General features: G+C 37.5%; 1 protein-coding gene across 1 annotated transcript in view; it reads left to right on the plus strand.

Moving 5' to 3' along the window:
• Cps1 (carbamoyl-phosphate synthase 1) overlaps window positions 1-18,351 on the plus strand; it is a 111,908-nt gene that overhangs the window by 16,897 nt on the left and 76,660 nt on the right. The window contains exons 3-12 of the mRNA XM_003474476.4: window positions 2,753-2,897; window positions 3,732-3,821; window positions 5,395-5,451; window positions 7,988-8,080; window positions 11,055-11,144; window positions 12,943-13,071; window positions 13,601-13,707; window positions 14,533-14,671; window positions 15,445-15,522; window positions 18,037-18,135. Coding sequence (XP_003474524.1) covers window positions 2,753-2,897; window positions 3,732-3,821; window positions 5,395-5,451; window positions 7,988-8,080; window positions 11,055-11,144; window positions 12,943-13,071; window positions 13,601-13,707; window positions 14,533-14,671; window positions 15,445-15,522; window positions 18,037-18,135 — 1,027 coding nt within the window. The remainder of the gene's footprint in view (window positions 1-2,752; window positions 2,898-3,731; window positions 3,822-5,394; window positions 5,452-7,987; window positions 8,081-11,054; window positions 11,145-12,942; window positions 13,072-13,600; window positions 13,708-14,532; window positions 14,672-15,444; window positions 15,523-18,036; window positions 18,136-18,351) is intronic.

Below are 18,351 nucleotides of genomic sequence, written 5' to 3' on the forward strand. Positions count from 1 at the left end.
TTACGTTGTGGAGGCACGGGTGAAGTGGGATTACCACCACCTCTGGAAGAGGAGATAGGGATCTGAACATCGGAACAGGGAAAAGATTGCATAGCACACGCCAGTGCCATTCCACCGGCAAAGCTGAGAAGCAAGTCTGTGCAGCAGTATGAAATACAACCTGATAAGGGGATAAGAAAATGCTTTAGTATTTTATATAATTTTGCATTCTAAAAAGAAAGAGGAACCATCAGATATGCTTGCTGCCTTAAAAATAATCAGAGAGAGAAGGTTAGTACGTAGATCTAACATTTTGAATGATTATTGATCATGATTCAACTTAGTATTTAAGATCTACTGAGTGAAGTGTGGTAACGAAGACAAGGGTTGCTGCAGAAATCATGCGGCTAGTGCTACCTACTCGGTGAATGTTGCCGAGAAGGTGAAGTTCTGGCTTCAGTTTTTGTTTTTTGCTTTTAGAATCCAAGGCCCACCTTTTGTGCTGTTCTGTTTTTTTTTTTTTTTTTTTTTTTTTCGTTTAGTTTTGAGACAGTGTTTTGCTAAGTTGTCCAGACGGGCAATCCTGAGGAGCAGGGATTATATACGTGCACCACTATGCCTAGTCTGGTCTAAATTCTAATGATAACTGATTATGTGTTATTGAGAACATCAATTAATCTTTCTGAGCTTTGTTTTCTTTAAAGGATAAGGAGGCTGGATTAGATAATGCTTTATAGCTGGGAATTTAAAACAATATGAGTCTTATGGAAATGAATAGATTTTTTTTTCAAAGGGCCTCTGTTAGACATCCCATAAAATAACCTAGGATAAATTTCACAAATTCATCAGGGAAATTCAGATTAGCCTTGTGAAAGCAAGGAGGGTATTGGGTTAACTAGAAGATACTGATCAACCCAGCAGCCACTGCTATTAATGTATATTCTTTTCCAAACTCTTGCCTCTTAGTGTGAAGGGTATGAGGTGGTTTTTCAACCAGTTCTACTACTGAGAACATTAAATTACTGTGTATGAAACCTGTTTGCAAAGTTTTGCTTCACCAAGCCATTATTTAGGCTTTTCGACAGCACTAATTACTAGCTGTGTTAATATACCTGCCAACAAACAACTGTTTAATATAGATCAGGATGATGGAGGGCACTGGAGTTTTCTTCTCAATGATAGATTACGGGTAATAAATCTTGTCACATCACAAAAGTCAAACAGGACCTGATGGATTAATTTGCTTCCTACACTGCGGTTCTCTGGGAGAAGCTGCATTTATTCACTTACTGAAGGGTGCTGTGAGCCCAGGCTTAAAGGCAATGACCAGTTCTTTTCTGGGAAGAAGGAAGGAAAGTCAGGAAAATCAAATTAATTAAAGATTTCTTTTGATGCAGAAAAAGCCATTCATTTGTACGATTATTACACAGGATGTTTTCCATTGAGAAACACAGCTTTTTGTCCATTACATGAATCACTCAATCAGTGCTTGATAATTAGGCAGATTAGTTTTTTTTCATCTTCAAGAAGTGCATTTATATTGTGTGGAAGCCGCCTTTAGAAATTCTCAGTTCCAGACAGGTGAGAGGCATCTGAGAAATTAGAAGATGGAGGTGGTGGATAAATCCCACGGTGCTGGAGTCACCCTAGGCATTTTCAGAGCTGCAAGACTGAGTGCTCTGTTGACCAAGTTAGTTCTGCAAGGAGCCGGCTTGGATGGGTTTGAGGAATTTATGTTGATGACTTCCTGAATTTTATTGGTTTTGAGGTTGTTGATTCTGTCCCCTTTGACACCTAAATTCACTTTCAGTGTAATCCACAAGAAATATTTGTCTTAACTCAGTTCGTCGGAACTCAGAACGTAAGAAGGAAGAAAAACTCAGTTGCAAAGTTTCCCAGAGTGTGGAATAGGTGCAACTGTAATTTCCTCAACTTTAGAATTCTTTCTGCATTTGTCCTAATTACTTATCAAACTTTAAAAGAGATATTCAAAATCTATTAATTTAAAGATCACAAATGCTTCAGGTCAAGTGTTATGAGATTGATGTATTTCTAAATTGATGATAATTCCCACACTTGTATACTTTTTTCTGAGATTATGAACTCATTTATTTTAAATATTTACTGAGTTTTGCTAAATATATGCCCCATACAACTATCACTGACATAATCAGGATGGTTGTCGGTACCTTAAAAAAGATACTGAAAAATACTTTTCAATTTTTAGTTAATGTCTTGGTGAAACTGGCAGCTGTCAACAGTAAATATGAGTTTGAATCATCACAACATTTGCAAATGTTACAGGAACAAAGTTTTTAAAAGTTAAAGTACTGTAAAAGAATTTTAAGAGAATCAAAGCATTTTTCAAAAAACCAAAGAAATTACAATTGCATGAGAATATGCCTTAGTAGGTACAATTAAGTGTTTCTTTTTGTGTTTCTGTGTTAGTTGTAGTATAGGTAAATTTTGCTTTTGCTTTTTTTTTTTTTTTTTTTTTTTTGTCTTTTTCGTTTTTATCGGTACCAGAGATCAAACTCATGACTGCACACTTACAAGGAAGGCGCTTATGCCGCTGAGCTAAATCCCCAGCCCTCATGGGTAAATTTCGATAGTTTGACATAAAAATTACCTAGATTTGCTGGAATCTAGAAGCAGCCTCATGAGATTTTCATCTTCTCTAATTTTCAAGAGATTCAGAGTTTGTGTACAGATTTCAGTTTCGCAGTCATATTCTATTTTTGGTTGGTGTTCATGTCTTGGCGTATTTGCCCAGGTACCCGGAAGCTCTTACGGATCCTGCCTACAAAGGACAGATTCTCACCATGGCCAACCCTATTATTGGGAATGGCGGGGTACCGGACACTTCTGCCCTGGATGAGCTGGGACTTAGCAAATATTTGGAGTCTGATGGAATTAAGGTAACACCAGGGATGATTATTTAAATATCCTCAATTTGAAGCATTCTTATATTTTACCTTATTTATAAGTATATAAGAATAATCTTTAACTTGAGATTATTTTGAGCTTCACTTCTCAGGATATTTTAGATTTTAATTTCATCTTAACAATTTGGAAAATGTTATTAAAAGTTCAAATAATAGCTAAGCAACACAAATTTTAGAAATGGTTTAATAATTAACTCTCCATAGTTATTTGCTATCTAATCTTGTCTTTTTTTGAGGGTCTAAATAGTTCATATGCCAGAGTAAAAGTAACTACATTACGATTTTCCAGTCAAAGAAATTTGGGTAATATTTTGGGAATATAAATCCTGTAAGTAATTCAAAACTTTATATTCAGGTTGGTCATTTTCACCACTATATTTTGGAGCGACTTGGACCATCATTTAGTTAACTCTCACTGTTTCTCACAGTTTTCCCCAAATGTCTCAGTTTACTTTATCTGTACATTAAGAAAATTATTTTATTCTTTCTTTTTATTAAACAAATAATTATCAATCAACTTACTGATAAATGAAATAGGGGGAAAGTACAGAATGCCAGGAAAGCAGACTGGCTTAATCTCAGGATTCAGCCATCCAGGTAAACCTGTGCCGCCACAGAGAAAGGAAACTGTTGCATATTTAAAAATAAAAGCATCGATAACCATTCGTTTTTCAAAGCTTCAAACTTTTCTGTCCCATGTTAGGGGATATAAGAAAGTATTTCTTTTAAATGCAAATTGACCTTCAAAGTGAGTCCCAGGAGAGGGATGGCTTTCCGTGACTGATGAACAACTGCCTGTCTCTCCAGGTTGCAGGTTTGCTGGTGCTGAATTACAGTAACGACTACAACCACTGGCTGGCCACCAAAAGCTTGGGACAGTGGCTAAAGGAAGAAAAGGTGAGCAAACTAGCAGGGTGCCCAGGGTCACCTAGGGCGAGCTGGCAGGTCTGCACGAAGCTGGAAAGGCAGGTGGAGATTCAAAAGGCTACAGAGACGAGAAAGTTTGACAAGCTTGGAGTCTTTTTATTTGTGGCAATCTTTTTTTGGCTGTAACAGGCCAAACGGTCCAGACTCTCTTCCCCCTTGAAACACAGAGAGCCGCATATTTTCAGTTTATCCACGAGGTGGCACTCAACACGCTTGGTTGCAGTTCTTATTTGGTAATGGGGTAGGGAACATTTTATTTTTCTATTCTCATGAGCAACCTAAGTCCTCCCTGGGCCCTTTTGTCCAGGAAAGACGGATGGAACTGGCTTCCTGGTTGCTAGTGCTAGTTGTCTTACTGTGCAGGTCATGTAATCATTCCATACAACACTTCATAATTAGAGAGCAGCCTTTTAAGTGATACAGGAAAAAGATTATAAAACCTTGTGTTACACTTTCCATACTTAAGTTATTAACTTCTAATCAAATAAGAGGCTTCACCTGGTCTGGTAATTGGAAGTACTTATTGTTAATGAACTAGCTTCTATTCAGCGGTACTGTAGCTGTTTTTTGTTCAGCTTCTGCAGGATTCTCGATTGATAGAATAGGGTTACAAGAAAGTGCTACCTTTCCAGTGGGTGTCTGCTCAGTGGGGCTAAGTGTTAGCTCTTTTGCAACAAGAAAACTCTTGCTCTAGGAAGTTTCATTTTTTTTTCAAATAAAAGAGGAAGAAGTCATCTATATCACGTGTCTGCCATGACTACTTTCTTCTCAGCCATTGTCTGGTTTATTTCCATGACCTAGACAGCTAATTTCCATAATGGTCATCAGAAGAAATGGTTATAATGTGAGCGTAACCCTTGGCTTGTTAGTTTGTTTTTTCAATGGAGTTTTAATTACAGACACAGAGACTAAAAAGGCCAAGATCTCAACTAACACTTGTGCTCCTGAGTCCCGATGGTGGTGTTGCCTGGTATAATAACAGGGTGGACAGGTGTTAGAACGACATGGCTACTTGACAGAGCTCTTTGGGAAAAAAATGTACCGCGCACCTATTGTGTGCCAGGAGTGTTTGACTCAGTACATAGATTCGTAAATTACTGCTTATGAAATGCACTGACTGTTATTTCAAAATACATATTTTGTACATACAACATATACACAAAATTATATATGTGTTTCAAATACTATGCATGTACAGAAGTATATGTTCTATTGTTTCAAAAGAAATATATACATATATATGCACCATTATTTATTTAACATCCTAGGTTAAAAGCAAGAAAATTGCACCAGATTGATCTTCTGACTATCTCATTTTTTATTCCAGGGAAGGGCCCGGGTATTAAGAGTCCTGTGCCCTACTGGAGTAGCAATTTACTGTATTCTGACAATGCAGTCACCCTGGGTCAAAGAAAAGAAGGACTGGGGAAATTATTTACAGGTCAAGAAGATAGATGAGGCCAAGTTTGTAACTTGAAAACAATATGCTGTATCTAATTTTCTCCAATTTCACTGTCACAATGACTTTTTTTTTTTCTTATAGGTTCCTGCAATTTATGGCGTGGATACAAGAATGCTGACGAAGATAATTCGGGATAAGGTGTGATCATCCTCTTTAGCCAAATCGACATTTCTTCACACACTTTTGCTTCAGTTCCTGAGGGACCCATTAACGTGTAAAAGAGCAAATCCTGCCAGCTGCTTCTCTTTGGTCTCTGTCACTTTTCTTTATTCTTTCTAGTGTCACTCTCAAGACGGAATACTTGATTGGTATGTGTGTAACTCCATAGAATGGCAATTAATTCACCAGGAAGGAGTTTATTGAGTGCCCAATAGGTGTCCATTACACCGAGTCGGGACACTCATAATTCAGCTCAGGTGACAGGACTTTAGTAAAATAAGTGGAGAAGGTAACCACGTGCGTGGCAATTTTACCTAGACTGAAAATCTGCCTGCTGAAGAATGCAAATTAGAAAGTGTGCAGCACTGTTACTGTTAATTATTTAGTTTTCTGGGAAGAATTACCCACAAATTAGTGTGTTATATTTCACTGCCGGGCCAAGTGAGCCTTGCATGCATTATCTCAATTATAGAATCTTTATTCAGACTATATTAACGACTAAGGTGGCAAAAAGAAAGGTTATCTTTTTTTTTTATCTGATTGCTGCAACATCTGACCTCTCCTTTGAGAATTTCTCATTGCCATCTGCTTGCTTCTTGCTAGAAGTTGACACTGCTCCCCCCCCATATGATGTCTTTATATTCTGAATTGGAAAGAAACATTCCCTCACCAATATTAACTAAATTTGTCAAATGCAGCCCAAGCTTCCTCATGGAATGTTATTACATAAAAAACTAATGATAAAATTTGAAAGTACAAACGTGACACAGATTTTTCAGGAAAATCCATCGTGGATTCCTTGTTAGAACACAGAGCTAGTCCTCTGTGTTGGTGGGTTCCACGCTGACAGGAGCAACCAAAATTTTGGAAAAAATTATGTCCATATAAACCTAGAGAGATTTGTTTTATTACTAAATGACACAGTTAGAGCTATTTACATAGTACTTATAGTTTTAAGTATTATAAGTAATCTAGAGGCAATTTAAAGAGGAAGATTTGTGAAGGTCATAGGCAGATACTATGCCTTATATATGAGGGATGGAAACATCCTCAGATTTTGATATTTCAGGAGGGCCCAGGAGCCAGATTCCCTTAGATACCAAAAGCAACTGTCTATTGCCATAAAGTCTTTGTAAACAGAAAGAAAGAACAGGCTTTGAACAGAACAATATGTCTGCCTCTCTATGATCAGAAGGATGATAGAGTTCAAATGATTGTTCTATTTTACTCCTGATTTTACTAAATTCTCCATAATGTCCAGGTGAAGTTATACATTCCAAGTAGATTCCAAGTAGTTTTCTTAGCCTAATAGTATGTGGAAGCAGCAAATAAGGACAAGTTCAAAGCAAATTGCTAGTTAATCACAAGTTAAATAGAATACACCCTGACCTGGGGGATTAGGAAAACTTTTTCCAAGTCTATCCTGAATCTTCTGTGTAATGTTAGTTAAACTAAAGTCTTCTCTTATTGTAGGTGGTTTGGTATTTAAAAATTTTCCAGGATAGATTAGCACAGATCAAATAGTAGTACTGCCTATTTTATTTGTTTATAAATATTGATAGTTCATAACAAAAATATATATATTATAGATTTTACTTCTAGCAATAGTAGGTTGAAAAGTAAGATTATATTTAATTCAGCATACTTTAAAAAAAGGGGAGAAACAAATATCAATATTAAGGATCATAAATATAGTCAAGAGATTCTGTGACTTGGTTTTTAAAAAAGTGTGCATAGACCATCATGAAATTTAGAATTGTGGTATGAAGGTAAAGGAGGTTTTGGTTACTTGTTCCAGACTTTTACTCTTAGCACTAAAATAACCACCCCATTTCCATGGCATGCTGGCCTCTTCTACTCGCAATCATTGAGTGATTTCTCCAAAGAATAAGTATAAAAGGAAAATGAACTCATTGTAAAAACTTCGCCGAGCATTGAACATGCTTTAAAGTTCAAGCTCTTGGGAACATCTGGGATATTAACGTGTCTAAAACAGTGCATATTTTTACTGAAAATCCTAGACACTTGTGACATTTTGCATTGTACCTTTTTTTGTGAACTAATGTTATTATAAAAGTGTGTAGTAGGTTTTCATTCTTTTCAGTTTTCACTGTTTTTATATTTTATATTCGCTTCCAAGTGGATTATTTTGTAGCCATCTCCTATGACACATCTTTAGGTCCTAGGTACCATGAAGTCAAAGGTACACTAAGTATTCCAGTGTGTACCAGCATGGGACTTGGTGACCTGAATTTTGATACCTTTCAGCTTTGCCTATATTGGTCCATGGCCTCTGCCCCAAAAGAACTCATTATATTTCCTAGAGTATTTTCTGAAGTGTATGTGCAAATTACTTCATTTTCCAGTTGGAGAAGATGAAGATCTGATGATAGTGATGGCTATTTATAAAGGCATCTAAATCTTGGAGCAGCTGTTTAAAGTCCCTGTGAGATTATCTTGTCAGCACCTTCCTCATTGCCTCCTTTTATCTGCCTATTATTTTTTAATTTGATAGGGTACCATGCTTGGGAAGATTGAATTTGAAGGTCAACCTGTATATTTTATGGATCCAAATAAGCAGAATTTGATTGCTGAAGTTTCAACCAAGGTGAGAGATTTTCCTTCATATTTTGTAGTTTTTGTCTCATTCACTTTAGACTTACTTTTTCCATAATATCAACATTTTTATCAGGCCTAAGTTATTTTCTGGAAGCATCAGAGTTGAGGTGCAAAAGGATCTGATAGTACCTAAAATCTACATTGCAAAACCAATGCATTCAAAGTTAATAAGCTTTACTTACAGGTTTACATGGAAACCTTCTGATTTAGAGGTTGCCTGTTATTGTTTAGTCCTCTAGATCCTTTTCTTATTCTTTAGGTTAAGGCCTCAGTAATATCAAATAAAAGGAGCACTGAATTGCCAAAGAAATAAGGGCTAATATCCTGCCAGAGAGCCAATGGATTGCCATAAAGATCAGACACAATAATCAGCCTTGGGTCATTTTATGCAGGGAAAGTATTTCTTCCCATTAATGACTTACTGCATTATGACTGACTTCAAAAATTAATGTTTGTGATGACTATTGTGCCACCCCAAATTGATATATGTTTAGCATATATTTACAAGAAGGCATAGAGTACATTTTAGAAAGATGTGTTGTTGGCTTGATTGAATATTAGTGCAGGTATGAGTGGGATTCTTGAGCTACCATGATTTGTCCTTGAGAAGCATAATAATCTGGTGGGACAACCAAGCAAGTAAGTTACCACATTCAGAATTCAATGATAAATACTGTCCTTTGATGTGCCCTGGGTGCCATGGGGCACGCACAGATGGCACCATCATGCAGCAGGTGCATTCAAGAAGGTGCTGTGGAAGTGGTAGTCTTAGTAGGAGACACGGGACTCTTATAGTTACATAACGGGAGGATTAGAACTACGTTTGAGGCAGAAAGAATGTCATGTGTGTGAGCCACAGATATGAAGCAACAAGTTTGGTTAAAAAGTTATGGGTAATTTGATTAGGCTGGACTTAATGGCTCACGCATACAGGTTCATGGATTTGGCTGTGATAAATGGAGATGGACTAATCATGAATCATGTCACTGACTGGCCAGCAATATTGGAAGTTGTACAGAGATCATTTAGTATCTATCACACTGGAGCAAAGCAGAAGTGGGTTGGGCAGACATGCAAGTAACTGGAAGGTTCATGTGGCATTTTCCAAAAGTGAGGAACCCTGACCTGGAGAAATGTACCTTAAAAATTCTGTAGATGAGCAACATTGAAAAACTGTGTGATAGATTCCTTTCCTGGATAGCCCTAAGGCCAATTTATGCCTTTGTGTTTGTGAGGTGTTGTCTTTCTTCATGGCAAGTATGTACAGTGTCCCCTTTGTATCTGCAAGGTCTACATCTGTAAATTCAATCAACCATGATCAAAAATACTAAAAATTTCAGACCAAAAGACAAACCAAAATCCTCTCTCTACCAAACATGTATGTTTTAGTTGTTATTATTCCCTAAATAATACAGTGTAATAACTATTAACCCTATAGCATTTATATCCTATTACATATTGGAAGTAATCTAGGACTGGAAGGATGCTGGGGGATTTACATACTTTCTTGGCAAATACGACACCATTTTATCTAAGAGGTTTGAACATCTCTGGAGTTTGGTACATGACAAACCCTAAAGCAGTCTCTCATGCTGAGAGACAACTGTGATATATTTGTGTAAAGATGAGCAAAAACAAGCTTAACTACATTTTTAACTATTTTGGATCAAGTTCAGTGGTAATAACTGGCTGTTTCTTAAAGCACTGCAATTAAGTAATTGTAAACAATTTTATTATAGCTAAAATAAAAAGGTGCATTTCAGTTAGGGATTACATATAACTTGTAGCTTCTATTTGATTGTGTGCCTTGGGAATGCTGATAACTTATTCATTATCTTGAATTGCAATTTGATGTAGCTACAACTAGATGGTAACATTGCTTTACTTTGTAGCAGAAGTCTAAGGTTGAGAATGGATCTATATTTTTCCAATTATCTGATGAGGAAGATTACCTGTAACATTCATGGATCAATTGAACAATAATTCGCAACATTACTGCAAGACTAGGGATATTTTTCTCCAAAGTAGTCAGCAGGAGGAAAATGATACTGATGCATTCTTTTTATATTAAGTATGAGGACTCTGATGTCACATTCTATATAGACTTGGTGGAGAGCCAGATATTTCGGTTAAAGTAAAATACTCTTTTAAACATTCAGGTTGTACCTTTAGTAGAAAAGCTTTCATAAACTATAAAATCATCCTAAATGCAATGTGCTCCCTGACCCTTGAACCAGAAAGAGTGCGACCACCCACTCTTTCAGTTTTTCTTCTATTTCTATTCTTTCTCTATTTCTATTTCTTTCATGGCTTTCAGAGCCGCGCCTTGCAGAAGTACCTGTGAACATTGATCTGCCTCTGAGCAGAGCTTCAGGCATAGATAACGATTATGACATGTCCTGCAATCCTTTTATGAAATCTATCGTTTAAATGCAAATGATTGCACTGTAACCTAAAGGGGCCAGAGACCTACACAAGCTTAGCAATTCCTCTGGTTCCCATACTGATTTTATCCATTTAGCCTCACTGCACGAGTCTAATGCTTCAGCTCTACCCCATCTGATCTTTATCGCCATTTGAGGATCAAGTGGTGTTTAAAACACAATGTGTCTATTACCACATCTGTCGAGTGCCAAGACGAGGCAACAGTAAATCCCATCGTTAATGAAGCAAAACATGGAAAAGCTGGCTGTTAGCTATGGAAGCAACCACTTGGTTAGGAACCTTTGTTATTACTATAATCAAGGGAATGTAGAAGAGTAAAATACATCTTTCTCATAAAAATGTAGTCCATGGCACTTGTGCCTTTCTTGCAAATTTAGTCAACTCCTACTTACTCTCAAGTAACCAACAATCAATATTTTAGCCAATGTAAGTGCAAAGCATCTTCAGTTGCATGTGTAACACAGATCTATGGCTTGTAATGGGGAATTCTGTCTCACTTTCCGACTTTTCAAATGCAGGAGGTGAAGGTATACGGCAAAGGGAACCCCACGAAAGTGGTAGCTGTAGACTGCGGGATAAAAAACAATGTCATCCGCCTACTAGTAAAGGTAAGCAATCTGTTCCATGTCAGGAGCAGGGGTAATATTGGCTGTGAGTATTCAGCTGATTTTCTCTGTTTCAGAGGAAACTACTGAATTCTTTCAAAACATCTCTCCTTGGTGCATTTGATCTAGGAAGCAACACATTTAACTGTTCAAATGAAAGATGTAGACGTATGTAAAGATGTATATTTAAGAAAAATAACAACCCAAAGGAACACCAAAACATGGGAGAAATCTGATGACTGTTCTTACCATTTATTAACATTTTGAGACATGCCATCTTCACTTTTACTAAGGTTTAAAGATGACCAAAACTAGAGTTGTCTTGTAGTTCCCCCATTGACCTATATTTATTCTATACCACTAGTTTGCAGGTTTTACATTCTGATATAGTAAAAAATTGCAGATTACTTTAATGCCAACTTCCAGACAACCAAATAAAATTAAACTTCAAAAATTATAAGCAGAATTTAACCACTATAATAATTTTTTCTTAAATATTATTTTCTTGGAATTTTTCCTTTTTCTCCTTCCACTTCTGGTTTCCTGTGTCTGTCTCTTTGTAGATTCAAGGCTTCCCATTTCTGTCTCTGTCTTTCTAAGACATATATAGACGTTTATAGCACCAAGGTGTTAGTGTTGGTAGCACAGATCAACAGTAGAGAACTTGTTAAATACGTGCAAGGCCTTGGTTTAGGTCTTCAGCATCATATACACACACATGAGTTAAACACCATATTAGCCAGTGTATAGAGGGATTCTTCAATCTACCTTCTCATTGTTAGAGAGTATCAGTCATATCTTCATGATGGCTGCAAATTCTTGTCTGTCTTATTAACAAAATTTGCATGGAGTTTGATTTCTGTAGTGGATCCTGAGGTTGGCCCACCCATGTTCCAATCTCATCTTACCATTTTAATTCATGTCATGTATTTTCTAGTCACAGACTGACATTCCCTGCCTGAGGGATATCTTGGGTTGGTTGGAGTCCACTAGATGTGAGGAGATGCATGCACATTTCCTGGGCGTAGCCCACAGCCAATGACCAGAGTCGGTGCAGAAGTCTTTTGTTTCAGCGGTGGGCAGTCACTAAGCCCTTCGCTTGGGTTCTCAGAATTTCCCAATGAACTTGATCTCCACAAGTAGCGACTGCTTGATAATGAAAAAATCCTGTAGGCTTTCTCAGGTTACACATGGGGGCTTACACTGTGTCCCACTTCTTTCCTTTTCTGTTGGCATTTCTTGGAAAAGCCTTCACATAAACATTTTTCCGAAATCTTTGTCTCAGACATGCCTCTGGGGAAACCCTCAAAAATATTTTCCTATAGCCTCTTATAACAAAAAGTTCCATGTTCCTCACAGAACATAAATAGCATAGATAACAAGAGAAAACCTTAGGAAAGAAAGTTTATTAAAATTTAATCAGACAAAAAGGCAAAGAGAAAAAGGTGAGTGGTGGGTTAAGTTAAATTCTGTAGAAAATGCACGTATCTTTGTGTGTAACTGTGTCCCATAGCTGGTGTACCGTGCAAACATGCTGAAACTGTCCATGCAGTGCACAAAGTGGGTTGCCTGTCTTTTCAAGATCAAAACTTCATTGCCTTTTCTGCTTCACTTTTTTGGACCATTGTCTCCATTTATGTCACATGAGACATAATAGGCCACCCAAAGAACTTCTTGCTTAGCAATCTTTATTTAAATTGTGTACATTATTTTCCTTTCTTTTAGTGAGGAGAACATCCAGAAGAGTCACATTTCAGCTAAAAGAAATGTTACCCAGCATTCTCTTGTGTTTCTTTTCCAGCGAGGAGCAGAAGTGCATTTAGTTCCTTGGAATTATGACTTCACTCAGATGGAGTATGATGGACTCCTGATTGCCGGGGGGCCCGGGGATCCCACACTTGCACAGCCTCTAATTCAGAATGTGAAAAAGGTGCAGTGAATCTGGGTGTGCGGGCAAGTGTGTGTGTGGCGGAGGAAAAGGCCATGTTTGATTTCGTGATTTTTGTTATACTTTCATTTGTGTTTTTTATGGCAATTTCAGCATAGCTATTCTTTGGGGAAGCCAAGTCTAGGAGAATTCCAGAGGAAGCAGAACTTTTCCTTAGGATCCTGTCTTCCTGTTACAAGAACTGATTCCAATCTCCACACATATTTGTCCTCACAATTGCAAAACGATGACTTGGGTTCCTCACCACATCCTGGAGACCTAAAACTCCTTTATGTTTCCAGAGAGTTCCATTACATTTAGTTGAGTCTGAATGCCAAGTACATCTAATTGAATTTGAATGTGATAAATTATCAGTCATGTCCCTTAGACTGTTACTTTTAACTCAGTTGCTATTTCTCTTACCTTGTTAATTAAGAAAGAAGAAACAGGATGCTTCATTTTTATTTTTTCAATGGGAAGTGAAATCTTTTGGAACTGTGTGCTAGGTTAATAAACAACCCCTCTGATGTAGGTTTTGGAGAGTGATCGCAAAGAGCCATTGTTTGGGATCAGCACCGGAAATCTAATAACTGGATTAGCTGCTGGTGCCAAAACCTACAAAATGCGTATGCCCAACAGGTAAGGTAGTTATCCTTGTTTATGGTCAGACCAGCTCTAAAATACTTTCGGTATTTTACCAACACAAAAGTCTTAGAAAACTTACGTGCCATTTCTTGAGGATACATACACAACCGTCCTAATACCTGCTTCGTACTTGTGTGACTACCTGATGCCACTTTTATAACATTTCTGAAAGTCAGCCTTCGCTAATGATAACTTTGCTATAATTTAAGGTTACTTTGTTTTCCTTGGCATAAATTGAGGTTATAATACTCAATCAAACGGTGTACCAAGGGCAGTGGTTCTGATTTGAAGCTCGATTCCAGGGACTCAGTAACATTTTAAGAAGCTGATTGATTTAAGAACTGAGAAATGTTCAGACCTTTGTCTCACTCCCTTGCTCAGAAGATGTTAATTTAATGTCAGGTGTCTCCCACCTTCCCCCACGTATATAAAATATAATTCAAAACAATTTAGGTCTGCACAGTTGTCTGTTTATTTTCTCCCAAGAATTCTCCTCTGGCTTTAAAATTACTTCAAATAAGTCACTTATATTAGTCTATTTCTGTTATGCTAGTGAGAAACTCTTTTAGTTATGAGTGCTTTTCTAAAACCGATTATAGGAATTTAATAGACTGATATTTAACACACGACAAAGCTTCCTGAATTGATTTTTGTTGCTAAAATTATTGGGATTAACAATCTGTGACTTTTCTCCTAAAATGATTTTCACCAAGCAATTGAAACTTGAGTTTTAAGAGGCTTTTCTTGTTCACTACTTTGCAACTAATGCATGTATGCTCTTTCCTCTTTTCCCTCTTCTTGTTCCTCTTTCCTCTGCAGAGGGCAGAATCAACCTGTTTTAAACATCACAAACAGACAGGCCTTCATTACCGCTCAGAATCATGGCTATGCCCTGGACAACGCCCTCCCTGCTGGCTGGAAACCACTTTTTGTGAATGTCAACGATCAAACAAATGAGGTGAGCATTCTCAGTGCATCTGTTCTGGTGACAGTGAGAAATTCAGGGCCTTTTATACTCCCTTGGACACACTCGGTTTCCTGTTTGTGCGGAATTGTTGGGTGGGTGGGTATGGAAGAACTTTTATATGTTCTTTCCCATAGGCTTCTACTATTCAAAAAATAATTTCCCTCATTTTTGTTTCTCTCGGTGGACTCATTCTGATTCACTATTTGCACCCTTAATCAGTAGTCACTTTGCACATTCATTGTTAAAGGTCGTAGTCTGGATCTGTTTATGCCCAGTTCTGGGGCTGGGCACAGGAGCAGTTCTTGAGAAGACACTTGGAGAAATAATTTAGGAGCTGGAAATAATGGAATTGAGGTTTATTTTGAGCAGAGTCCACAGGGGCCCCAAAAGCTGTGGACCATTTTGTTTCGGTGTTGATATAGGGAACCACATTCATTTTAGTCTTCCTTGGTTCATTTCCCAAAATTCTTACCTGAAGTTTCTTACCCAAAATTCCATTGTTAGTTCTTAGAATCTCCTATCGTGTTTCTTAGTAGTACTGTTGGTTATCAAAATGTTAGTAAGCATTCAACTCAGTTTTTTTTTTTATTTGAACTTCATGGTTTATGTAGTAACACATGACCATGTTTGACATTTTTGTTTGGTACCGGAAATCGAACTCAGGGCCTCAGGCTTGTCAGGCAGGTACTATGCCACTGAGCTGCATCCCCTGCCAGACATTTGTTGTTACATGAGGAATTTCTTTCTGTTTCTTATTCCTGCAGGGAATTATGCATGAGAGCAAGCCCTTTTTCGCTGTGCAGTTCCACCCAGAGGTCAGCCCAGGGCCCACAGACACGGAGGTATGTCAGAGACTCGAGACCTTCAAAAACGTATTGCTGTGAAAACTCAAGCAATGAAAATAATCATTGCAGATAATCTTGATGCAGAATATTGTTAAGAGTGCTTTGGTAACACACATTTTGTATTAAAATTTCCTCATGAATATCGTGGAGTAAATTACAATCTTTTTATAAAAGAGGGAAAACCCTTAAGAAGCCTGGAGAAACGCTGTGATGCCGTTTTTATTGAAATGCATTATCATTGTAATATGTTTAGTCTTGAAATTTACAATTGTTGTGCTATGCAAATGAATTCCCTCTTGCTTTCTCCTTCTCATAACTGAAATGAAATTTTAATCCCCCATCTGTGATTTCAAAAAAATCCCTATGGCAACTGGTCCTGTTGCCATGAAAGGAGAATAAACAGCAGCAGGAGAAAGGAGGGCCGGGTGAGGGAGGGCGAGGGCTGCTTCCAGCACATTCGTGTGCCTCTCATGGCTTAAGAAAAGAACCCTAATGCTCCAAGAGTCTTCTTCCTAACCTAAATATTTTTACTTTTAAATGTGAGCCCTTGGTTCAGTGTTGAGGTTTATCTTTCCAAAATCAAAGCTCACCATGTCACCTGGAAAAATCTTGTAAGCTTGTTATGTCTCTTCCTGTGTCATACCCAGCGACTTCCAGCAGTCATGCTGTTGAGGAAATCTGATATCAAACCAAATGAAAGACCCTTCACCCCAGGAGTTGGAAAGCAACTGTTTATTATGTTAGCAGGCTGGTGGGACCAAGTCCAAATCACCAGCCCCGAGCCAGCTTTGGGGTTAGTTTATGTAGGATTTGCAAGCAGCAAGTTCAAAGCTGAGAGCACATTATTCTATAATTGGTTACATGAATCAAGTCATATGTTGTCAGGCAGGTTTTTCTGGGCAGGTTAGTCAGAGGGCTTGTTTATCATACGGCAAGGAAACAGAGAAGGAGATGGGACTGGGGAGAGGGGTGGTGGTGGCTGAAACTAAGCACATCCTTGACTAGTTTATCTGGGTTGGACAGTCCTTGAAAATAGAATGTGTGGATACGTCAGACAGCACAAGCAGTCCAGATAGATGTGCTCGCACTGAGTCCGGCTGGGCTGTCTCTAAGTTGCAGCTGATATACTCAGTCAAGCCTAACTGAGTTTAATGGTCTAACTATGTGGTGGGCTGGTGAGCACATCACAGCATCAGACTGTTGATACTTAGCTTTTCTGTCATAGTACTGACAATGCATGGCTGACAACAGCCTTAGTTACTTTTGTTGCTGTGACAAAATACCCGATGCCCAAACTTAAGAGAGGAAAGATTTATTTCACTCACAGTTTGCAGAGGTTTCATTCAGTCCATCATTGGGTGGCTCCAAGACAGGGTAGCCTGCTGAGAGGAATGTAATCAAGTACCAAGGAACATTAGCAGCATTTTTCTACCCCTTTCTTACTATAGGCTGCCAGAATTTGGTGGTGCCAAACCAATCAATGGATTGATTTAGTAACCGCCCACCCTTAATCCCAGCATCACATACTTAGATCAGCCACTTTTGAAAAAGCCCCACCTACGCCTGCAGGAGGCTTCGGGGCCACATCTAGACACAAGTCATAAAAATAGCACATACTCTCAGAAAAGACATCCTGGTAAAATGAAGAGGGAATAAGACTTTTCCCTCCCTAAATTCTGCTCTCTCCAATCTAAATTGTCTTTTTAATATTTATATTTGGTTTTTGTTTTAATATTACTAAGAAACATTGTTTCTTGACAGCCAAAACCACAATAATATTGCTTATTCATGATGAAACGTGTAAAATTTAGTTAAATATTTCATCTAACACATGCCAAGTATTTTTCTAATGTAGAATTTTTATGATTAGCCATATTAGGACTTCAGATTAGGCTGTGGAATTAAACATGCTATGATTTAATCCTCTTTTTTTTTTTTTCCAAAATGGATACCTTTGTTGAAATTTGTTTTATCTACTGACAAAACAAAAATATAAAACCTCTTTGGTAAAGTTCAAGATTAATCTTTAGAGATTACTTTTAGAGCTTGCAGAAAATTTGTAAAACAGCATTTCTAATTTTAGGATGCAAAGTGACACAGTTTTGTTTCTTTGGCCTAACTGTAATTTGATTTAGAAGAAGAAAATGATATACAATTAAGGGACTGGAAGCTTGGTATTCACAGAAGACATATGAAATCTTTTATTTTTTGCTGAAATCATCCTCTTTTTAGGACTTAAAGGGAACAGATAGAAGTGTTTACTTGATCTAACTTTTATGGTAATAGATATTTAGTTACCGACAAAAACAAAAATATTTAAATCAAAACCAGTAACAGATCCCCACATGTTGCTTTGGAAAACTTTTACTGTAAAACATAAGTCCTTGAAACATACTAACAAATAAATACTTGTTACTTATCTATGTTCCAGTTGAACTAGTAGTCTGTGTTTTACCCAGCAACCTGAGAAGTTTGGAAGCTTTTAACCGCTTGGTTGTATTTTTTTTCTAGTATCTCTTTGATTCCTTTTTTTCACTGATAAAGAAGGGCAAAGCTACTACCATTGCATCGGTTTTACCGAAGCCAGCACTTGTTGCTTCTCGAGTTGAGGTCAGTGTATTTTTGGTGCATGCTTTTGAATTTTCTTTGTCCCATTCTGATTTTTAAATAAATCATGTAACTCACACGAATATCTGTGAAAGATGACTGGAAATGTGTTTATGTATCTTTTCACAACTAGTTACTGTGTTTGGTTTGTTCTTGAAGATACTGTTTGGAGTTCTTTTTATGGTTTCATTTAAAATCATATCTTTTAAAATTTACTTC

The sequence above is a fragment of the Cavia porcellus genome, unplaced genomic scaffold (genome assembly GCF_034190915.1).
Source record: "Cavia porcellus strain 051 isolate PalLab524CR breed Dunkin Hartley unplaced genomic scaffold, mCavPor4.1 scaffold_26, whole genome shotgun sequence".
Taxonomy (NCBI): domain Eukaryota; kingdom Metazoa; phylum Chordata; class Mammalia; order Rodentia; family Caviidae; genus Cavia; species Cavia porcellus.